At 43.0% G+C, this 24,491-nt stretch overlaps 2 protein-coding genes across 3 annotated transcripts; one reads left to right on the top strand and one right to left on the bottom strand.

The window, feature by feature from the left end:
* Positions 1 to 1,050: 1,050 nt before the first annotated feature.
* On the bottom strand, positions 1,051 to 9,295 carry plpp6 (phospholipid phosphatase 6). The gene is made up of 2 exons (XM_020492002.2): positions 8,538 to 9,295; positions 1,051 to 5,501 (listed from the first exon to the last, which is right to left on the bottom strand). Exons 1-2 carry the CDS (start codon positions 9,028 to 9,030, stop codon positions 5,131 to 5,133), a joined length of 864 nt encoding a protein of 287 aa, XP_020347591.1. The 5' UTR covers positions 9,031 to 9,295; the 3' UTR covers positions 1,051 to 5,130.
* A 6,236-nt stretch (positions 9,296 to 15,531) lies between these two features.
* Positions 15,532 to 22,170, top strand: prdx6 (peroxiredoxin 6). 2 transcript variants are annotated; one of them, XM_020492691.2, is made up of 5 exons: positions 15,532 to 15,785; positions 18,495 to 18,651; positions 21,180 to 21,326; positions 21,443 to 21,589; positions 21,744 to 22,170. In XM_020492691.2, the coding sequence occupies exons 1-5, from the start codon at positions 15,694 to 15,696 to the stop codon at positions 21,867 to 21,869; spliced, it is 669 nt and encodes a 222-aa protein (XP_020348280.1). In that variant the 5' UTR covers positions 15,532 to 15,693; the 3' UTR covers positions 21,870 to 22,170. The 2 variants fall into 2 exon arrangements, with proteins under 2 accessions (XP_020348280.1, XP_020348281.1); XM_020492692.2 differs by having other exon boundaries at positions 21,443 to 21,614.
* The last annotated feature ends 2,321 nt before the right edge of the window (positions 22,171 to 24,491 follow it).

The raw sequence follows: 24,491 nt of genomic DNA, 5'->3' as shown, positions 1-24,491 counted from the left end.
TGGGGTCACTTAGAAATGTCCTTGTTTTTGAAAGAAAAGCACATTTTTTTGTGCATTAAAATAACATCAAATTGATCAGAAATACAGTGTAGACATGGTTAATGTTGTAAATGACTATTGTAGCTGGAAGCGGCTGATTTTTAATGGAATATCTACATAGGCGAAAATAGGCCCATTATCAGCAACCATCACTCCTGTGTTCCAATGGCACGTTGTGTTAGCTAATCCAAGTTTATCATTTTAAAAGGCTAATTGATCATTAGAAAACCCTTTTGCAATTATGTAAGCACAGCTGAAAATTGTTGTCCTGATTAAAGAAGCAATAAAACTGGACTTCTTTAGACTAGTTGAGCATCTGGAGCATCAGCATTTGTGGGTTCGTTTACAGGCTCAAAATGGCCAGAAACAAATAACTTTCTTCTGAAACTCGTCAGTCTATTCTTGTTCGGAGAAATTAAGGCTATTCCATGAGAGAAATTGCCAAGAAACTGAAGAGCTCATACAACGCTGTGTACTACTCCCTTCACAGAACAGCGCAAACTGTCTCTAACCAGAATAGAAAGAGTGGGAGGCCCCGGTGCACAACTGAGCAAGAGGACAGGTACATTAATGTCTCATTTGAGAAAACAGACACCTCACATGTCCTCAACTGTCAGCTTCATTAAATAGTACCCGCAAACACCAGTCTCAACGTCAACAGTGAAGAGGCTACTCCGGGATGCTGGCCTTCTAGGCAAAGAGTTGCAAAGAAAAAGCCATATCGCTGTTCCATGTCTGTGTTCTTTTGCCCATCTTAATATTTTCTGTTTATTGGCCAGTCTGAGATACGGCTTTTTCTTTGCAACTCTGCCTAGAAGGCCAGCATCCCAGAGTCGCCTCTTCACTGTTGACGTTGAGACTGGTGTTTTGCGGGTAATATTAAACGAAGCTGCCAGTTGAGGACTTGTGAGGCGTCTGTTACACATATATACTGTATTTATAAAAAATGTTTGCAATGCAATCATTCTGGAGTATACCTCCACAACCCATAGAATAAACAGTCACATTTGCTACCATATACAGTCAACCCATTATAATATAAAGCGGTAGATGAACACAAAATGTACATACATTGACATTCCACTTCATTAATTTGACATTACAGATGAAAGATTACACAATAACACAACAGATTAAAGTTATAATTCAGTGTATCAAGCTGGTGAGATCTTGTGAAGCAGCGTTTGAGTCTGCAGACTTTGTCTTTTGTCTTTGAATGTACAGAGGTGGAGATGCCCAGACTAGTGGGCACAGTTCCAAACGGACTCCTAGCTCCAACCCCTGGGCCCATAGGGCTCTGATTAAAAGTAGAGCATTATGTAGGGAATATGGTGGCATTTGGGACACACATTTAGCCTATACTGTAGATCTGAAAAGTCTAAACTTCCCCTCTGATAGGGTGGAATGTCAGCCATATTGCTTTGATTGGGCATAACATTTTCAGACATTCCCTGGTGAGTAGATAGATAACAAAAAAACAGAAGAACAACAATGCGTTCTTCCTTATTGCGAGAGAACCATGATTGCTTTTGGCTGGGTACAGGAAGCAGTTTCTGGGGAAGCCATGCCATTGGTCAAATTGTACCAATTCAAGAACCACTGCCTGGTTAGCTCTAGTCTCTACTACTGGATTATTGCAGAAGAAATAAAGTATGTATGAAATAGATCAGAGAGAGTTACTCAATGGATTATTTACAACAGTCAGAGAAATAGAGCTGCTACTGATGTAGACCATCCCTCAGAACAGTACGTGAAGACTAATCAAGATCAGCTGATCATGTGTAGCTACACTCACTGCATGGCAACATATGACCAAATCCTCCTCAGCTAAAGACTTCAACAAATGCATGTTTGGTGTGGAGTCATACTTGAGCCTGGATGCTACAGAAGACTAGATGAGCGAGGGGAGGTAGAGTTCCAGGGAAGAGAGGGGCGGGGGAGTCCGGGGGAGTAGAGGGAGGAGGTAGTGGTTCACCAAAATGAAAGATCAACAGTGAATCGCAACTGAAGAACGGAGAAGAGGTAATTGAGTCTGACTCTTCTGTGAGCACAGAGAGAGAGGAAAAGACAGTAAAGAGAGAATGAGAAAAGAGAGACAGCGAGAAAAATATTAAATAGAGTGAGGATGAAAGAGAGAGACATGGCTAATAAGCTGCTCCTCCATATTTAATCAGAGCGGAGGTGTTTGAGTGGTTGGTCTCAACACACACCTCTTCCCCGTTTCTCTCAGCTACAGCATAATCCACTCATCTGAGAGGAGGACAGGAGAGAGAGAGAGAGAGAGGGAACGAGAGCAAGAGAGAGAACGAGAGAGAGAGAAGGACTATTTATTATTAATCCGAGTCAACAATAGACTGTTGATTAGTGTCTGTGCGGGATATTTACAATGTGCCATCAACAACAGCCAAACGTCAATGCCTGCTATGGCATAACATTGCTGCTGTCTGTGTAAACACACAGAAACACTTTGTAAACACCCAGGACAGCTGAGAACTGGCTCACATGCACATTGCTCACATGCACATTGCACCAGAGAATGTTCATTCATAGAGATTGGAGGCCATGGTGCAGGTGCACCAGAGAATGTACATTCATAGAGATTGGAGGCCATGGTGCAGGTGCACCAGACATCAGAGCAGAGAGCAGTTTAGCAGTAGGGCAGTTAAGGACAGGGTACAAAGTACTTCGCCACAAGATCCACCCCACACCCAACTTCTGTTCAGGGCACACAGCATGATTACACCATTACTACAGCTGGCCTCACTCAGTAAAATGTCTGTGTGTGTCAGTTACACCTGTAAACAAAACAGTACAGAAGAAAACAGCAAACCGTCTTTGACATTCACTGTGTGTTCTCTTCCTGAAAGGTAAAAAAGTCTATTCTACTTCAATCTCTGGGCAAGAACTATAAAACCTGCCCGCTCTCCTGTCTTCCCTCCAACCTGTTCAACCTGTTGCACAACTAATCAGACAGTCACCATAAAGATTCAACTCTCCATGCTGATATGAAGAGGATCACTATGTACCTCCAGGATGACGTCTCAGAGCCATGGATACGGAGAGATGACGTGGTCTGGTCAGCCTAGCCAGAGGTTTAACACATTAAAAGGTCATGAAATAATCAACTGCAGGTTTGATGTCAGCGTTGCTGTTAAGTTGTTGGGGAACCTAATCTGGAGTGAAAACCATGCCTCCTGTCTCTGGTTAAACCATCCTGACCAGGTAATTATTATTGAGCATGCAGCAATCTGTAGAAAACTGGAATTATTTCTCAAGACCTGCAAAAACCCATTCAGGGTATGTATACTGAACAAAAATATAAATGCAACATGTAAAGTGTTGGTCCCATGTTTCACAAGCTGAAATAAAACATCCCAGAAATGTTCCATACACACAAAGCTTATTTCTCTCAAATTTTGTGCACAAATGTTTACATCCCAATTAGTGGGGATTTCTCCTTTGCCAAGATAATCCATCCACCTGTCAGGTGTGGCATATCAAGAAGCTGATTAAACAGAATGATCATTAAACAGGTGCACCTTGTGCTGGGGACAATAAATGGCCACTAAAATGTACAGTTGTGTCACATAACACATTTGCCACAGATATCTCAAGATGGAGCATGCAATTGGTATGATGATTGCAGGAATGTCTACCAGAGCTGTTGCCAGATAATTAAATGTAAATTTCTCTACCATAAGCCACCTCAAACATCATTTGAGAGAATTTGGCAGTACGTCCAACCGGCTTCACAACTGCAGACCATGTGTGCCTGCCCAGGACCTCCACATTCAGCTTCTTCACCTGTGGAATCGTCGGAGAACAGCCACTGGACAGCTGATGAAACTGAGGAGTATTTCTGTCCATAATAAAGCACTTTCGTGGGGAAAAACATATTCTGATTGGCTAGGCCTGTCTCCCCAGTGAGTGGGCCTGGCTCCCTTGTGTGTGAGCCTATGCCATGGTTCATCAACTAGATTTAGCCGGGGGCCGTTTTTTTTCCTGAAGCGAATGGTCGGCGTGCCGGAACACCATTACAAACAATTTGTAGACTGCAAATTGACTAAACAGATATGTTTGACTACAACATAATTGTTTCAAACCTTGCTTACATTTGTATAACATCACATCTCTATTATACATGGGAATACTTTGGAACACATTTTTTCAATTAAAATCACTTGGGGCTGATTTCCTTTTTACTTTACAGTCTTTTATATCCAACAATGCAAATCAGAAAACTTAGGGGGACAAATAAAACCACCCGTGGATAAAATGTCTCCGCCTGCCGCCAGTTAAGGAACCCTGGCATTGCCCTCCCAGGCCCACCCATGGCTGCACCCTTGCCTAGTCATGTGAAATCCATAGATTAGAGCCTAATGACTTTATTTCAATTGACTAACTTCCTTATATGAACTGTAACTCAGTAAAATCGCTGAAATTGTTGAGTTTATATTTTTGTTCAGTGTATATTTCACAGTGGGAAATAAAAAAGACATACCATTCAATTTTCAGCCGTACATACCGTAACATTTTAAAATAAGTCAATACAAAATCAATCCTCCATAAAATATACTCTTTTCAGAGCGACCCGCAGACACCATAATCAATTTAAGTTTTAATCTATTGCTGTCATTTTCCCCTCTAAAAGAACACGTCTCTCTCTCTCTCTCTCATATCACTGCAGAGCCCCAAACCTCCAAAGCTGGAAGAAGAACAGAAGACTGTATTGGGGGTAACACTACACCCCCGGCTTATTACACCACATTAATATTCCACACACACTTTTTTTTTCCAACAGCGAATTACAGTAGAGTGGAAAGTGTTCCAGGTCTTTGCAGCAGTGCTGTGATGCAGTGTAGAGGAGCATCCTGCTCCTACTGTAGGTGCTTCTGATTGCAGTTCCATGTGGATGGATGATTAGTGGGTGGCAGCCATTGTTGTTGCCGTTGTTAGTCTTGATATGATGAGTTACCACAGTGTCAGTATGGGGCAGGATCAGTCAATGTTTCAAACATATTGAGACAGGGTCTCCCACCAACCACACCCTCTTTAACCCTCCTCAATCTCCACTCCTCCTCCTCATCCTCCTCACCCCTGGAAGAGTCCCAGCAGCCCCTGAAGGCCCAGTGATGACACCCAGAGCATTTCCACCAGGTTGTACTGCCAGTAGCCCATTAGGAAGCCAAACAGCACGTCGGTCACGTTGTGTCTGCCCAGCAGCACCCGGCTCAGCCCCACCAGACCAGACCACAAGAACACCAGCACCCTGAGGGGTGCGGCCAGGACCAGGTGGGCCAGCAGGAAACGGGCACACATGGCTGCGCGGGTGGCGTGCCCCGAGGGGAAGGAGAAGCGGTCCACGGAGAAGGTGGCGAACATGTCCATGCGGTTGTGGGACGGGCGGCGCCGACGGACGACAGCTTTCACGATGCCAACCAGGATCAGGTCTATAATGAGAGCTGAGGGGAGGGAGGAGAGAGTTGGGGGGTAAGGGGTGGTGAAAAAGGGAGGGAGGAGAGAGTTGGGGGGTAAGGGGTGGTGAAAAAGGGAGGTGAGGAGAGAGAGGATGCAGAGTGGGGAGGGAGATGAAAGAGAGATAGACAGTCAGCAAACAGTAGGCCTACACAGCACACAGTTGGAAAACAAACAAATGTATGCACACACACACTAATGAATACACAGACATCCAGCATTAGCAGCAAAACACTTTGCACCCACTAATAATATCCCATCATCTTAACACCAAAATAAAAAATAACTAGGACAACTATTTTTCCTCTGGGACAAGTGGATTGATTGAGTGTTATCTCTCTCCATCCTACAAACCGTAAAGGGATCATGAACAAGCTGTGGCTGTTAATAAAGTAATCTTAATTCTAGCAGACATCATTGTGAGACACCATTAACCTCTACACCGCTTTGATCCTCACCTCTTCCCACACATCACGCTGTCTCACACACAGACACACATGCAGTCACATACACACACACACAAGCTCATTGACAGCTTTGGCCTTTTGCCAGAGAGAGGGGAGAGAGGAGAGAGCTGCGGTCTTCATCTTAGAGGTGTCCTCCTCTGGGCTATAAAGGAGCAGCTGTCTTTGTCTCCTGCAGCTCCTCTGGCTGCATCACATAGCAACAGACTACCACTGACTACCACTCAGTCGGCACACGCTGCTACTGTACTGATCAGACCCCGTATACTGCAGGGTCATTCCATGTCATTTCAGCACACCATGACACCCAGCATCTCAGATTGTTCTGAAATCGTTTCTGTAGTTGGAAACAGATAAGATTAGCATTCCTGAAATATAATTTTGTTGAAATATAATTTGATCATTTGAAATTAAGCTGGATTGGACCCAAAATTGGCCATTTTAAATGATAGGACTCATATAATATTCAATAAGTATAGCACATAACATCCAATTTGGACAAAAACAATGAGTAAGACATGAGGATTCCAAAGAGTTGGTCAAAAGACACCCATGGACTCCCCATACCAATGCCAACAACAAGTATACAATATCACTTCTCTGTGTTCTCTGAGTATTGTTTCTTCATCCTACGTGACACATTCTCAGTGAGTTTTATATTTTTCCCCCTGTTCAGAAAAATTTGTTGCTAGGTTTATGTCCCATCCTACATCCTGATATTTAAAGCATCCCCACAATGTTAAAGGGATAGTTCACCCAAATCCCAAAAGGGACATCAGCAATCCATGCTTTGGTTGTTTTCCTAGCCACTGTTTTAAATGCTAGTCCATGGTACCTATATCAGCATTTTCATTGGATTTGTGCCAAAAATGCTAAAAACGTTTGCATTTTAAAACAGTGGCAACGTAAACAAAACCATTTAAAGCATGGGTTGCTGTCGTACCTTGTCCATAGACTGCTGACAGATTAAGGAAACCAATATGTAATTTGAGTCAACTATCCCTTTAACATTGAAGATGTGGGATTCTTTTATTTTATCCCTTAAAAGCAGGAACAGTACTATCTAGTGGTCTGAACCTGGTAATATTAGAATGCAGGAAGGAACATAAACCTGACAACTTGAATGACAAATTTTTCTCAACAGGGGGGGAGAAATATCCCCAAATTCACTGAAAATGCATTACAGAAACAATACTCCATACTACTTGTCAAACACAGAAAACTGATACTGTATACCCGTTGGCGGCTTTTGACTATTTCCTCATGACTTACTCATTGTTGGAATTTTTGGGGGTCCAAATTGCAATTAATTAGCAAATTAGAGATCTAATTATATTTCCAAAAAATTATGTTTCAGGAATGCTAATCTTTTCCGTTTCTAACTACAGAAACGATTTCAGAACAATCAGATGGTGATTGTCAAAATCCTCTTTCTTGTGCTTTTTGATGTGGAACAACCCATGCACACTGCAGAGGACCTCTGGCTGTCTCTCTGGCTGGCTGTTTATTTTTCTGTCTGTCTTTCTCCCTCCCCACCACCACTACTACTACTACACAGCAACAGGGGAGATTGTCTGTCTCTTCAAGAGTGCCTGACTGTTTATAGAGCTGGAAAACTCCAGATGACAATTCTCTGCCTACTCTCCCCTGTATGTGTGTGTACGTGTATTTCTAACATTAGCATTGTTAGTGTGTGTGCGTACACGTTTACTCAGTGTGTGTGCACGCATCTGGGATCAGAAGAGTGTGTGTGTGTTTACTGAAGTCCCTGAGTCAGACATCAGAGTTCTAGGTGTCTGTCTGGCTTGGCAACCAGTGTCTGCACAACAATCTATTGTAATACTCAGCTAGGCCTAATCCCAATAATCTCCTAAATATTGCCTCAAGAGGAGAGAAACAGTGGAGGAGAGAAACCAGTGGAGCCCAGGATGAACAGTGGGATGACAGTAACAGGTGAGAAGGAGCTGGCACCGAAGGAAGGAAAGGAAAAACAGAAAAAGAGAAGACATAAAATATTGTGGAGGGAAGGATGAAATTGGTGTATAGTGGGTGTGTCAGCTGTAAGGCTGGACTGGGGTTGATGAGGGGACAGATGCATGCTAATTAGGATAAAGGATGTGCGGGCCAAATCCTTTCCTTCCCTAATCTCATCAGACTTCTCTGTACTGATATTCATCTGAAAGCACGAGATGGGTGAAAAACAACAGGGTGGATGCATACCAAGGATGTGCATACATCTACCTGTTCTAACATTAGTACAGAAAAACAAGAGAGGAAACCATTTCAGAATATTTCTGTAGACTACCCACAGATCTAATAAAAACACCAACATAGACATTCATTATTTAGAGGTTGAGTATCACGCCTTCCTGGCAGGGTGAGTCAGCGTGTGTGTGTGTGAGCAGTAAAAATGGCTGGGGATGGTGATGCATGACAATAAGAACAGGAGGAGGCATTCTATGGAGGCAACATAATAGGAGCTTTCCGGCTATGTATGGGAGGCTTCCTGTTAGAATGAGGCCATTATGAATAATACAATTAATATGATATCATATTTACCCATGAAGAGGTTTAGCATAACCTCCTGTCCTGCTGCACTGTCAGCCTTGTACAGGCCGTAGGCTGTCCCGACCAGCCATGGTATTCCATGTCCAGAAATCTCTATCAGTTTCATCAATGGTCTAATGCTGCCCCAGGAGGAATCTTCACAGGCACACACCCCCAGCCGCTTGGAAAGCCACAGGTCTATGGCGAGGAGGGAGCTGAGGGCTATCCCGATAAATGAAGGGTTGAGCCGCATACAATCCTCTTCGGGCATGCCTGTGTTGGAGGAGGTGGAGGACCCGGAGCCCCTTCGCCGGGTAGGGCTCTCAGATGCCCGCAGTCTGGCTGCAGCGGTTGGGTCCGAACCCTGCCGTTGGAGGAGAGTGGGTGGAGGGGTTCGGTTCAGCGACATGAACTCGTAGCGTCCGTTGCCGTTGGTGCTGCCACTGAGACCTGCGCTTCCACCTGCGCTGCGATTTGCACTGTTTTTGGTTTTAGGAGAAGGCATTTTCTTTCGTTTCTGGTTATTAAAATCAGGTGTTAATAAATCGAAGGGGACGTTTATCAAAATAAAGGTTTTTGTGCCGCTCAACTCATCGAGTTCCAGGTGACAATTTCTCTAACGTCCGCTAACAGTTTCCTGAATTGCCATCTTTGTTTTCTTCATCTTCTTCATCTTCTTCTTCTTTTTTCTTCTTCTTCTTTTTATTTTTCTATGGTATATTGTCGATCGCACAATGTAATATACATCCTGCCACCTACTGTGCGGGATGATAACAAATTATTATGTACAATGACGGCCTACCACAGTCAAACCCTCCCCTAACCGGGACGTCGGTGGGCCAATTCTGCGCCGCCCTATGGGACTCCCGATCACAGCCGGTTGTGAAAGTGACAACAGGTTTTTTTAAATATCTTATTTACATAAGTATTCAGACCCTTTCCTATGAGACTCGAAATTGAGCTCAGGTGCATCCTATTTCCATTGATCATCCTTGAGACGTTTCTACAACTTGATTGGAGTCCACCTGTGGTAAATTCCATTGATTGGACATGATTCAGAAAAGACTCACACCTGTCTATACAAGGTCCCACAGTTGACAGTGCATGTCAGAGCAAAAACAAAGCCATGAGGTCTATTGAGTTCTGAGAATATGAAAATATACTTATTCATGTCACTGATGGAGTGCTACGGTTTAGAGGGTCTACACCAGAAGCTAATGGTTATAGGAGGAAGGTATATAGTGTGTGCAACTAAGCTTGGAATGTGTTGAGTGCAGGGAAGAGATTACACGTGGAAGGCATTTGATAAGGGGAGATGGGTGGAGATCTTAGAAACTAACAATGTCACTGAGGGAGAGAGGGTAATGTATAACGTTTACATTATGTCAGGATATGTCATTGTTGGCCATCAGGGATCCCCTGGGAGGAGGAGAGACACAGTCTGGTATCAATAACCATGACAGCCTTGAGTTGAGGACGAGCGATCACTGGGGTAGAGGTCAGGTTAGATGAAGTGAGGAAGAACAGATATCACTAAGGTTCTGTCTAGCAACACAGATGCATTGGCTGTTCGGTTGTGGAGGAAGAGACTCAGCCTAGGAGAAAGGGTTAAATATCAGTGCTTGTGTGAAATGTTTTTTGTCTGAATTACAGCTGTATCGACCCATTGGGAAAAATTTAACTTGGTTAAGCTTCACTAGTGTCCGTGAGTTATTTACTCAAAATTAGAACCTAACAGGTCAAAAGAATTGTCCGTAGAGCTCAGAGACAGGATTGTGTCGAGGCACAGATGTGGGGAAGGGTACCCAAACATTTCTGGAGCATTGTAGGGCCCCAAAAACACAGTGGCCTCCATCATTCTTAAATGGAAGAAGTTTGGAACCACCAAGACTCTACCTAGAACTGGCCGCCCGGACAAACCGAGCAATCGTGTGAGAAGGGCCTTGGTCAAGTAGGTGACCAAGAACCCAATGGTCACCCTGACAGACCTCCAGAGTTCCTCTGTGGAGATAGGAGAACCTTCCAGAAGGACTTATGGTAGAATGGCGAGATGGAAGCCACTTCTCAGTAAAAGGCACATGACAGCCCGCTTGGAGTTTGCCAAAAGGCACCTAAAGGATTCTCTGCTCAGATGAAACCAAGATTGAAATCTTTGGCCTGAATGCTAAGCATCATGTCGGAGGAAACCTGGCACCATCCCTACGGTGAAGCATGGTGGTGGTAGCATCTTGCTGTGGGGATGTTTTTCAGCGGCATGGACTTGGAGACTATTCAGGACCGAGTGAAATATGAATGGAGCAAAGTACAGTGTTCCTTGATGAAAACCTGCCCTGCCTGAGCTGCTCCAGTCAACTGTAAGTGATGTTGTTGTGAAGTGGAAACGTCTAGGAGCCACAACAGCTCAGCCGCGAAGTGGTAGGCCACACAAACTCACAGAAAGGTACCGCTGAGTGCTAAAGCGTGTAGTGCGTAAAAATCGTCTGCCCTCAGTTGCTACACTCACCGAGTTCCAAACTGGCTCTGGAAGCAACGTCAGCACAATAACTGTTCGTCGGGAGCTTAATGAAATGGGTTTGCATGGCCAAACAGCCACACAAAAGCCTAAAATCACCATACGCAATGCCAAACGTCGGCTGGAGTAGTGTAAAGCGCTCTGCCGTTGGACTTTGGAGCAGTGGAAACGCGTTCTCTGGAGTGATGAATCACGCCTCACCATCTGGCAGACCGACGGGTGAATCTGGGCTTGGCGGATGCCAGGAAAACGCTACCTGCCCGACTGCATAGTGGCAACTGTAATGTTTGGTGGATGAGGAATAATGGTCTGGGGCTGTTTTTCATTGTTCGGGCTACCACCTCAGTTCGGCAGCCTGAGTCGTTTGATGGGGAGACCATAATTGAGTAGGTTTTATCTGACCTGTTTAAACTTCAGCATTGTGCCTGTTTGTGTGTCATATATTACCAATCCTATCTGCCATAGGTAGTCGAACAGTGACTATGTGTGTATGTGTTCACAGAAACATGCATGGGGCAAACCTTGTGTATTCTGCACCAAGATCAGGGAACATGGGGAAGGTAGCCCTACTACCACTAGACAAAATGCCAATAGGCACAGTATCTGTATCGGCTAGGAATAACAATGAAAGGTGCACATCAAATAAAATAAAAATGTATTTGTCACATACACATTGTTAGCAGATGTTAATGTGAGTGTAGCGAAATGCTTGTGCTTCTAGTTCCGACCATGCAGTAATATCTAACGCGTAATCTAATCTAACAATTTCACCAGAACTACCTTATGCACAAGTGTAAAGGAATGAATATGTACATAAAAATATATAAATGAGTGATGGCCGAACGGCAAAAACAAGACTCAGTAGATGCTAGAGTACAGTATATACATATGAGATGAGTAATGTAGGGTATGTAAACATTATATAAAGTCGCATTGTTTAAAGTGGCTAGTGATACATTTATGAGAGCGGGGTGAACAGAAAGTGCCTGTGGTTGTTGTCCTTGATGATATTTTTGGCCTTCCAGTGACATTGGGTGGGAGGGCAGGTAGTTTGCCCCCGGTGATGCGTTATGCAGACCTCACTACCCTCTGGAGAGTCTTGCGGTTGTTGGCAGAGCAGTTGCCGTACCAGGCGGTGATACAGCCCGACAGGATGCTTTCGATTGTGCAGCTGTAAAAGTTTGTGAATGTGTCTGGTGACAAGCCAAATTTCTTCAGCCTCCTGAGGTTGAAGAGGCGCTGCTGCGCCTTCTTCACCACGCTGTCTGTGTGGGTGGACTATTTCAGTTGGTCCGGGATGTGTACACCGAAGAACTTAACTTCCCAGCTTCTCCACTACTGTCCCGTCGATGTGGATAGGGGGCTGCTCCCTCTGCTGTTTCCTGAAGTCCACGATCATCTCCTTTGTTTTGTTGACATTGAGTGTGGGGTTATTTTCCTGACACCACACTCTGATGGCCCTCACCTCCTCCCTGTAGGCCGTTTCGTCATTGTTGGTAATCAAGCCTACCACTGTAGTGTCGTCTGCAAACTTGATGATTGAGTTGGAGGCGTGCATGGCCATGCAGTCATGGGTGAACAGGGAGTACAGGAGAGGGCTGAGAACGCACCCTTTTGGGGCCCCAGTGTTGAGGATCAGTGGGGTGGAGATGTTATTACCTACCCTCACCACATTGTTATATTAGCAGAACACTGCTTCTATGGTATAATGTAAAGGGTTGTTTATTGTACATGGACTTGTTCCTACATTTGAAAGTTATCAAAACACTTAGTTTAGAATATATTTTTACTTATAACTCATTGTGTTCCTTGTGTATTCTTTTTCTGTATTTTTTCTCTGCATTGTTGAAGGGCATTTCACTGTTAGTCTACACCTGTTGTTTACAAAGCACGTGACAAATAAAAAAAATCTACATAAATTCAGCAAATGCATTCTTATTTTACTCTGTAGGCTACTGACCTATTCAAAGCTTCATCTGACATCTCACCTTACATCTGCCTGTAGTTATTTAACTCAACCTGCAGGAGGTTTGTTTGTTGTGATTGATTGTGGGAGGGGCAAGGTTCTGATAGATGGGTGTATCTTGGTGGTGGTAAGGACACCTAAGGAACACCCACATCAAACCACACTCCCAAGCCAACTCAGGTTTGGCTTCTGTCATTGCAGCCAGCATTTCTTGAGGAGCAAGCATAGAGAATGACAGAGGCCTCTAGTGGCCAAAAGGCCATTTAGCATGGGTAGCACTATTGAGGGATTCCACCATTTTAATGTTAACAGGGTGGGTCTTTCAACTTCATTGGCTGATCCCTCCTGGTGACCCTGTTGTAGTCATGTCCAACACCTCCTTTGGCCACATTTCCTTCCAGTTCGCTGCTGCCAATGACTGGAAGGCATTGCAAAAATAGCTGAAGTTGGATACATATTTCTCTCACTAACTTTAAACATCAGCTATCCGAGCAGCTAACCAATAGCTGTAGCTGTATATAGCCCATCTGTAAATAGCCCATCCAATCTACCTACCTCATCCCCATATTTTTTAAATGTACTTTTCTGCTCTTTTGCACACCAGTATTTCTACTTGCACACCATCATCTGCACATCTATCACTCCAGTGTTCATTTGCTAAATTGTAATTACTTCGCTACTATGGCCTATTTATTGCCTTACCTCCTAACGCCATTTGCACACACTGTATATGGACTTATTTTTATTTATTTATTTTCTATTGTGTTATTGACTGTACGCTTGTTTATTCCATGTGTAACTCTGTGTTGTTGTTTGTGTCGCACTGCTTTGCTTTATCTTGGCCAGGTTGCAGTTGTATTTAAGAACTTGTTCTCAACTGGCCTACCTTGTTAAATAAAGGTGAAATAATAATACATTTAAAAAACAGATCATCAGGAGGGATAAGCCAATCGTGAATAAGAAAATTGACTACTTCAAAATGGAGATTGCTTTAATGGCGCTGCCCATGCTGCCACATATGCCATAATGGCACAGACACAACGATGAGTCTTATATCTATCTCGATGGGAGCAAGCCCAAAAATGAAGCCAAATCAGAGGGTGCTGTTCCCCTTTAATTAGTTAAGTCCAGCGTTCCCTTCCAGCAATAATAATTATTCTCCTATTTGACTGTGTATTTTTGTCAGTTCTTACTTTTGCCATTAGAGAGCGATCAAATTATTTCTGGGGTTCTGTACTCTGTATTCCCGAAGTTGTTGACTGTTTTTGTGCTTGCCAGTTAGCTCGCAGTTCTCAGCTGTTAGCAGCCAATTGCTAGCTAGCAGTTTCTTACTGGCGCTAAAAAATGGATGATAGACATAATTTTTTCCAGTCATTACTGAATTATTTAATGTAATGAAGAAAACATTAAACGTCATAAACAATTCATGGTCATTGATGGTAACCTCGTAAACAATTCATTTAGACCCTGTGTTCATTTGAAACAGTTTTATTTGCTAGAATGTGTGCTGTTGCCGGCTATTAAAAGGGACAGGTGGGTATTTGAGACTGCGTAAATTTGAAGTTTTACTGCATTGTAAGTGTGTGGGCCTTATTATGAACAAAACTTACAGCCAGATGTTAGTTTTTTCTATACTATGTCGTCAGAGCCAATAATAGGCTATGTTTGCAATACATTTTATACTAGGGCTATATGGGAAAATAAATAGTAAACTTTACACTTGTCACCTGTGCCTCGATAGGTGGGGATGATTTTAGGTATGAAACGTTGACCCCTCCCATGTTGTCCATTCATTCATGGTGGTGTGTAGCCAAATAAATTCCCCTTTTGAAGCTGGAACAAAAATAAAAATAAAAGGCTCAAGCGCAAGTCTCCACCATGTAATGGGAAAATGGGATTTAGGGGAGATTTGTTTTGAATGCAGTCTTGTGCCACAGATGAGACAGAAATTTCACCGGATGTACAAATGTGAAACATCCGCTTGCCGTTTCAACTCGTTACCAAATATGGAAGCCCAGTGGCCGCCAGTGGTGGAAGACGGAAAGAGATTTTGGCCGATATTCTACATATTTTCTCATCTATTTAACATTTGATCTAGATACTGTTTTATATTCCTAAAACTACAATATGTTATAAACATAGTGGGCTAAGTTTTGTAGACTTTACCCTTTGGCAAAGTTTATTTTATTTTATCCCGTTGTTTAGAAGGAGTGCAAAGGCGCACATCACAGAGTAGGCGTTCCCTAACGGAAACTGTAGATATATGATAGAAAGGGCCAATAGGATATCGCTAGTTCCCTACAAAAAGAAATTGAACTGTATTTTAAGACGGTTAAATGCTCTACTAACAAAAAAGTTGTTAGAATTATAAGTATATGCATGTCCCTTAAGGTCCTTGTGTAATTGTAATGTGATATTGTACCCCCTAGCTCGATTGTCTATTGTTTGTATCCCTCATGTGCTTTATGTATTGATTTGATATTAAAAATATAAATAAATAAAATAAAAAAGGATATCGCTAGTTCCTGCTTGGCTTCTGCCTAGCCTGGTTTAGTTTGCATACGTTTCCTAGCTCACCCCTGTACAGTTGTTGGCGGTAATGCACTATAAATATTGGATGCAACCCGCCGTGAAACTCCACCGAAGAAGAAGTAAAAAAATACTCGTCACCTTGCCCTGGAAAGAGAACCATGCCTGGGATACTGCTAGGAGACGTGTTCCCTAACTTCGAAGCTGAGACAACCATCGGCAAGATCAAATTCCATGACTTCTTAGGAAACTCGTAAGTGCTACTTTTGTAGGCTAAAAAAGTTGGTGTGATCATCTGCTATTACTTTGTATCTGCACTGCATCAACGTACTCAATTGCAAACAGTAGCCTTATAATTTACTGATGATGAATTTGTGTAACATTTTAATGTACAGACAATAACAGACTTGGTTGAATGTCCATTGCCACGAGCTCAGCGTGAAATTAGTCATACATTGAAGACACAAGTGTCATAACATGATGGTAATTATAGTCGCTAAGCACCGATCCAGGACCAGTTTCATACGAAAAGCGAAGATCTGATCCCACATCAGATCTTAATAATTCGAACATCTACCGTAGTTGAGGCTTCACGCGGGCATCGTGGGTTTTTAAACAAAGGTTTGTTACAAAATATGTTGTCCAAAATCCACATTCAAACACTATTTCAGACATTTGATTTGTATATAAATCCTTCCTGTTTAACATATACACTCTTGACCTTGCCCAGGTTTCCAGATAGCAATGTTTAGTATTGTAAAATCTACCAAAAAATTATTATAATTCTTTTATTTTTTTTATTTCAAGTACAAATGACATATCACGTCAACATTGAAGAGGCGACTCTGGGATGCTGGTCTTCTAGGCAGTTGCAAAGAAAAAGGGTTATCTCAGACTGGCCAATAAACAGAAAAGATTAAGATGGGCAAAAGCACACACACTGAAAAGAGTAACTCTGCCTAGAAGGCCAGCATCCCGGAGTTGCCTCTTCACTATTGACGTTGAGACCGGTGTTTTGCGGGTACTATTTAATGAAGCTGCAAGTTGAGGACTTTGTGAGGCGTCTGTTTCTCAAACTAGACACTAATGTACTTGTCCTTGCTCAGTTGTGCACCAGGGCCTCTCACTCTTTCTATTCTGGTTAGAGGCAGTTTGCACTGTTCTGTGAAGGGAGTAGTACACAGCGTTGTACGAGATCTTCAGTTTCTTGGAAATTTCTTGCATGGAATAGCCTTCATTTCTCAGAACAAGAATAAACAGAGTTTCAGAAGAAAAGTCTTTGTTTCTGGGCATTTTGAACCTGTAATCGAACCCACATGCTGATGCTCCAGATACTCAGCTAGTCTAAAGGTGGCCAGTTTTATTGCTTTGTTAATCGGAACAACAGTTTTCAGCTGTGCTAACATAATTGCAAAAAGGTTTTCTAATGATCAATTAGCCTTTTAAAATGATGAACTTGGATTAACTAACACAGCATGCCATTGGAACACAGGAGTGATGGTGGCTGATAATGGGCCTATGAAGATATTCTATTTTTAAATATCCGCTGTTTCTAGGTACAATAGTCATTAACAATGTCTACACTGTATTTCTGATTTAAAAAATAAAATAAAGTTTTTCTTTAAAAAACGAGGACATTTCTAAGTGACCCCAAACGTTTGAACGGTAGTGTACATCTCACTCATGCGCACATCCAGACAAACCGTTGGCTTGGTCAAAGGTTTGGCTGTTACATAAGCATGATCCAACAAACTCTTCCAAAGTGGAGGAGCAGTGCTAACAAGTTAACCTAACAAAGCAGAATTATACCTAATGTATTCCAGTGTTTTTATAGCTCAATCATTAACATGGCCATGCTTTTACTCCAGTATTCATGGCTATAGTTAAATAATAGAAGAATATAAAGAGGTAGGGATAACGGTTGGCACAGGGGAAGGCCGTCCAGCATGGTAGATTGGGGGTGGGGGGGGGGGGGGGGTGCTCTTTCTCACACACACAAATTATTATATTGCATAACTTTGGCTTTGCAAAGCCGTGTGTGTGGTGCAGCCAGAGGGGGGACTAGAGCATTTACTGCCGCAGTTTTAAATGATCGTGCAGAACTAGAGACAAGTTCAACTTCCCCCTCTAAGGGATTTAAGATTCTACCGAACAGAGCAAATTATTTTAGTTTTTCTACTGCCATTGCTGTGGTCCAATGTGGAGGGATGAGGAGTGGTAGAGGGAAGAATATAACTTGAAACTATTACAAGTCTCAAGAAACTGGTTTACTGTGTTTTGTTAGGGTAGCTGTTTCCTTTACTCTGTAGCTAAAAGCCTCTCATTTTGATATTTTGGCACTCTGTACAGATTAGCCAGAGATTATTCTGTTATTGCAACAGCCTAACAGTCCCCCACTCAAACACTGGTGGTTGCCACAGCTGTGTTTCTAGTGCAATGGTTTTAATACATTTTCTTAAACTATTGCCATAATACAGAATGATGTGCAAATGATTGTGGTACTTCAGTAAAAACCATTCACAATAACTGTATTGTCCTACAGAAGAACACTTGTTGCTCTTCTTTGAAAAAAAAAATGCTAACACCCATACTGTCCCAGTCTGACACAATGAGTGGTGGGGAAAGGAGGAGCGTTTGTATTCCAGGACCACGTCTCTATTATTCGGATGTACTATGACACTAAAAAGGTGTGGTTCTACAAAGCATCCGTTAACAGAACCTCTAGTTTTCCTGTTCTTTTCTTCACACTCTCTACCATACATTGTTGCATCATTGGTCAACCACACATTCCAGAGACTAGTCACATGTTTTTCAGTCTTCCCTTCCACCTTCCCTCACATAGTCAGATGGTGACACTGCCTCTCATTGAGTCAAAGTCACTGATTAAATAAAACTCACACTTGTCTAGCCTAATGTTTTCCTCAGCAGAGACTTACTCTCCTCCCTCTCTCCTCTCCTCCAGGTGGGGAATCCTGTTCTCCCACCCCCGGGACTTTACTCCAGTATGTACCACAGAGCTGGCCTGTGCTGCCAAGATCAGCAATGAGTTCAAGAAACGCAACGTCAAGATGATCGCGCTGTCCATCGACAGCGTGGCCGACCACCTCGCCTGGAGCAAGGTCTGTCTACCCCTCTCTCTGCATCCAGTGCCTATGTGGTTCAAATGTAGAGAGCACATTGCATAACTACCATATGGACAGCCTCTCACACAGGTTTACTACCATATCTAAACGCTGTCAGCCATGTCTAAATCAATATTGCATGCATACACACCCCATGTAATCCCCCTGAGACTGCTTTAGCCTGCACAGCTGTTACACTCATCTCAACTCCATTCACAGATGGTCATTTCTCTACAGAAATATATTGTGTAGAACATATATGTTTGTCTGAAGTATAACAGGGAATAGTGTTAGCTTTTTATTACATTTCTATCTGCAAGTACTGAATGTTTTACCTCCCTTAAAGGCCTCTCTTGGGTCCAACAGGGGAACGAGTTCCTCTGGACTGCCAAATTCTCAAGTCTTACACTGAAGCATTGGTGATTGGACAAATGGCTTGATTGCTAGGTTACAGAAGCACCACCCCCCTCCAAAGTTCTCAACAAGTTGTTTGGGATGAAAAGTTAATCTCTGAAGTTCACTGAACCAATTAATCCCACCCCCTTATTTACACACACACCCACCTCTGTCTGAACCTGTGACTAATGGCAGCCTTCCTTCCCACAGTGAGGGGTATTAGTTTTGTCTGATGTCCAGTTTTTGATTATACCACACCAGCCATTACACTGCTGTCTATACTTCTGTTACTTCTGTAATCTCGGTTAACCCAGAACTAAAGTCTCACATAATTGGTCAGCTGCTCGATTTTTAAGTTCTGGGTCCATCCACGTTAAGAGAAGAGATCAAGAAATGGTAGAAAAAGGAGCGGAGGAGCTCTGAAACGAGGAGCTCTACCTTCGCTCTTTGCAAGTTATGTACCCTCCCCTTCCGGAATTCGAAAGATGCTAAAACCTGCGAAATCTGTCAAAATAACCACTAACGAAAAACCCAAACACCGGAACTGCTGCTGCTCTTATTTTGCGCATCCATTCAGTCCCAACAGATTCTCTCTGTTTACACACAGAATCTTTCCACGAGATTAACACTGCTGCTGTGAACACCAACTATCTCTACCATTTTAACATTTCTTTACAACAGACATATAACTACTCAGACTAATGGCCCCTTTTTACAATAATATTCACTCTGGCCACAACCTGCTCTAGCCCAGTCACCCTGACTGTTGTCTGTGAAAGACCTGATCTGGTCTTGCACCCGCATGCCCGACTAGCATCACCACCCTGGATGGTTCCGACCTAGAATATGTGGACGTCTATAAGTACCTAGGTGTCTGGCTAGACTGCAAACTCTCCTTCCAGACTCATATCAAACATCTCCAATCGAAAATCAAATCAAGAGTCTGCTTTCTATTCCGCAACAAAGCCTCCTTCACTCACGCCGCCCAGCTTACCCTAGTAAAACTGACTATCCTACCGATCCTCGACTTCGGCGATGTCATCTACAAAATGGCTTCCAACACTCTACTCAGACTGCATCCAGTTTGCTATCACAGTGCCAGCCGTTTTGTCACTAAAGCACCTTATACCACCCACCACTGCGACTTGTATGCTCTAGTCGGCTGGCCCTCGCTACATATTCGTCGCCAGACCCACTGGCTCCAGGTCATCTACAAGTCCATGCTAGGTAAAGCTCCGCCTTATCTCAGCTCACTGGTCACGATGGCAACACCCATCCGTAGCACGCGCTCCAGCAGGTGTATCTCACTGATCATCCCTAAAGCCAACACCTCATTTGGCCGCCTTTCGTTCCAGTACTCTGCTGCCTGTGACTGGAACGAATTGCAAAAATCGCTGAAGTTGGAGACTCTTATCTCCCTCACCAACTTCAAACATCAGCTATCTGAGCAGCTAACCGATCGCTGCAGCTGTACATATTCTATTGGTAAATAGCCCACCCTTTTTCACCTACCTCATCCCCATACTGTTTTTATTTATTTACTTTTCTGCTCTTTTGCACACCAATATCTCTACCTGTACATGACCATCTGATCATTCATCACTCCAGTGTTAATCTGCAAAATTGTAATTATTTGCCTACCTCCTCATGCCTTTTGCACACATTGTATATAGACTCCCCCTTTGGTTTCTACTGTGTTATTGACTTGTTAATTGTTTACTCCATGTGTAACTCTTTGTTGTCTGCTCACACTGCTATGCTTTATCTTGGCCAGGTCGCAGTTGCAAATGAGAACTTGTTCTCAACTAGCCTACCTGGTTAAATAAAGGTAAAATAAAAAATAAACAAAAAATCTGAGCCACTCAGATCAGAGTCCGTGGTCGTCACAGGGTCAGGTTCTTTACAGATTATAGTTCTCATTGCTGTAGATTATACCACATACAGTCACTGGTTCTGCTGTTTGTAGGTCACATGAAAACAGGAGAGTGAGTTACTGAGCAAAGCAAGGACACGTTTACTCTAATAGTTGTGAAGGCGTCACTGTTGAAAATCACATCCAGTAAAGGTGACACGGCCCCCTGCCCTTGCTGATCATCGCTGACCCCTGACCTCTCTCCCTCTGTCTGTAGGATGTGATGGCGTTTAACAGTGATGGTGCGGACTCTCCCCTGCCCTTCCCCATCATCGCTGATGATAAGAGGGAGCTTTCAGTTCAGCTGGGCATGCTGGACCCTGATGAGCTTGACAAGGATGGCATTCCCCTCACTGCACGCTGTGTGAGTATGAGGTCACAGACACATCCAGGAGATGTGAACTGCAACATTTTTGCTGTAGAAAATGAAGCTCAAATTGGTTTGTTTAGAAGACCCCTCTCCTTCGGTCCCTCCCCCAGGTGTTTGTGATTGGTCCAGATAAGAAGATGAAGCTTTCAATCTTGTACCCTGCCACCACTGGAAGGAACTTTGACGAGCTGCTCCGTGTCATCGACTCTCTGCAGCTCACCGCTCTCAAGAAGGTGGCCACACCTGTCGACTGGAAGGTACACACACCCCTGTTGATTGAAAGTTAGTCACATCTTGATATTAGACCACTTGAAAACATCTGACTAACTTAGATTTTGGAGAGAGTGGAGACTATATGTACCATATTGTTTTTTTACTTCATATTTTTCTCTTTCTCTCCCTCTCTCTCAGCCTGGTGAGAAGTGTATGGTTATTCCCTCTCTCTCCGATGCAGAGGCTGCTGAACTTTTCCCTAATGGCGTCACCACCAAAGAGCTGCCTTCTGGAAAGAAATACCTCCGCTACACACAGCCCTGAGCCTCGGGGGGGGCGGGGGGGGGGCACACAGTCGCCCCGGACACAACCCAAAGCCCAGATAGGCCCACTGCCAAAGTATCAGCACATAGTAGTTCTATCGTTAAAGGACTTATAGCATAACCAATCATCCCTTCAAGAGTCTTGTAGGTTTTGATGCACTAATTAAAGTATCTCACAACTTACATATTCAGTAAGCATCCATTAATCCATTCATAGTAATGTCTTCTGAGGAGCAAGGCTTTGACATGAACTTAGCATTGTACAGTGTTACTACCCCAATAAACACACTTTTGGAAGACCACTGTGGGGGGTGTGTTTTTTTGTTTGTGGTTATGATTATTTATATATATATATATATTTGTTCTGCTTCAATACTTAGAAAATGCATCCTTCCTTCCAGTAACTGAATGTTAACTTTGCTTTCAATTGAATTATTTTGAGTTTTAAAAAACTTGCACCGATCACATCTAATCTACAGATCAGTGTTGACCTCACTGAAGGAAAGAAGCATCTGTTTGACCAGTATACAAACTGGAGGTAATTGCTTCCTGTAAGGATTCTGTGCATCAGATAAGAGCCGAGGCCTTAGCATAATGGACAGTGTTTTGGTTTAGTACTTGAGTCCCAAAAGCCAAGGGGCCTAATTTATAAACTGTAAGAAAACAAGTCTGTGCATAAACCATCAATGGGTTCATTTCCACCCAAATTGTGAGATTTACCAATATGAATGTTTGCTTAAGTGTGCATAAATTTATGCATGGCCATCGTGCATATGCACAGTTCCAAGTGGTGGAATAAGGGAACTACCTGTCAAGCATAGCATTGAGTAATAATTCAAAATCATCTATCGATATCCATTGTGAATTCATACAGCTTGACATGCTATATAATTCGACCACATTGCATTTAACAATAAAAATCCGTATAAAGTACAGTAATTTGTTAAATGAGAGGTATGTGTGAAAGTTTTACCAATGTTGAAATCCTTTAGACTGAGAATGAGCGATTGCTCTGATTTGGCACACGTTACATTTCGCAGAGAGCGTGTTTTTTTTTTTTAGACCGATGTGGCTTTATCTGCAGAAAGCATCAGATATAATTTCCAAAAACGACCTTATAGGATTTTTGCGAGGATTTAAGACCTACTTTCAAAAGGCAAATTTATGCCATTCCGCTGCACATCTAAGTGCTATCAGTTGGTAAAGTGGTAGAGCACGGCACTTGCAACGCCAGGGTTGAGTTATATTCCCACGGGGGACCAGTACAAACACAATTGAAAATGTACACACACTACTGTAAATCGCTCTGGATAAGAGCGTCTATCCACCCTCGGTTATTTGACAATAGGCAAGCTCCTGCTGAAAAGTGCCTATCGGCGTCTCACAGCCCTCGATGAGCCAATGTTTTGGATGCAATCATCATTAAAACGAACAGTAACGCACCATTGCACAACAAGTTGAAGTCAAGAGGGATTTATTTGCCATTATGCCATCAATGGGTTCCCAAATACGAACGGACCAATAGACGGACCCCACATCGACATACAATCACCATCCCAAAACGATTTCAATTATGTGAACAGAAAAGGCTTCCACTCTTTATGTACAGGTGATAGGTTATGTGATGAGCAAAAGACGCTACTGAATGTGGTGGCAATGGTCAGGTGGAACACATGACTAGTTCATTCTGCAGAACAGCAATGTTGGGAGCTGTTGAGGATGGATGCCTTAATGGTGAGTGTTGTCTACTCATGTGAAGTATATTTGCCATTGCTAAAGTAACTTCATTGTCCTAATGGTCCTCTCTTTGTAGCTACAACTGAGCGAGCCAAATAAAACCTTTTGGCTGTACTCAATCTCTCTCAATCACCTCTATTTCAGTCTGAGTTTTTGGTAGCTTTGTTTAGTTGCGCCATCTACGCAATTTTGATGTGGCCCCAGAAGGTTTAGGTGGGTTCAAGCACCTCAAAAGGTAAGGAACATTGCTGAAGAGCTGTTGTTGACAGACACTGTGCTGAAACCCTCCAATGCTTTACTCTATTTTACCAACAGATGGCAGTACATCCACGGTAATGTAAACGAGGACTTCAGCGCCATGGGGAGATTCTCATTTGGGGAACCGTCCTCTCTTCGACTCCTCCATACTCTCCTCCGTGACCTGGAAGCAGATAAGTGGTCGAGTGGCCAAGGAGAGTATCAATTAGTAAGTAGGCGAACGCAGGTGTGTCCCTACCTCCTCCCACTGAGGAAGCAAATGCCCAGAGTCCATTGCAGAACAGTTTTGACATATGCCTCATCCTCTTTGAATCGGCTGTTGTTTACTTGGGGGAGAAAAGTATGCACATATATAAAAGGGATATGCTACTTATCCCTTTATCTATAAAATGTCTAGCACAACTAGCTAAATGTATTTGTACAACTACACATTTAATATGGGAGTCCACCCTTGTAAACATCATTTGCATGATGCCACATGAGTGAAGGAGTCTCAATTCAAACAAGTGCATTTGTTTCTATATTTTCTTTCCCCTCCTTCTCGGTTACCATTGACATTTTTCAAAAGGAGGCGAGGGTAGAACGGAGGAGTTGAGCAAACCAATTGAGAATCTCCCATAGATGGCTA

This window comes from Oncorhynchus kisutch, linkage group LG10, assembly GCF_002021735.2.
Source record: "Oncorhynchus kisutch isolate 150728-3 linkage group LG10, Okis_V2, whole genome shotgun sequence".
NCBI classification, from domain to species: Eukaryota; Metazoa; Chordata; class Actinopteri; order Salmoniformes; family Salmonidae; genus Oncorhynchus; species Oncorhynchus kisutch.
Note: the sequence above shows the minus strand (reverse complement) of the source record. Positions and strands in the feature narration are given on the sequence as shown.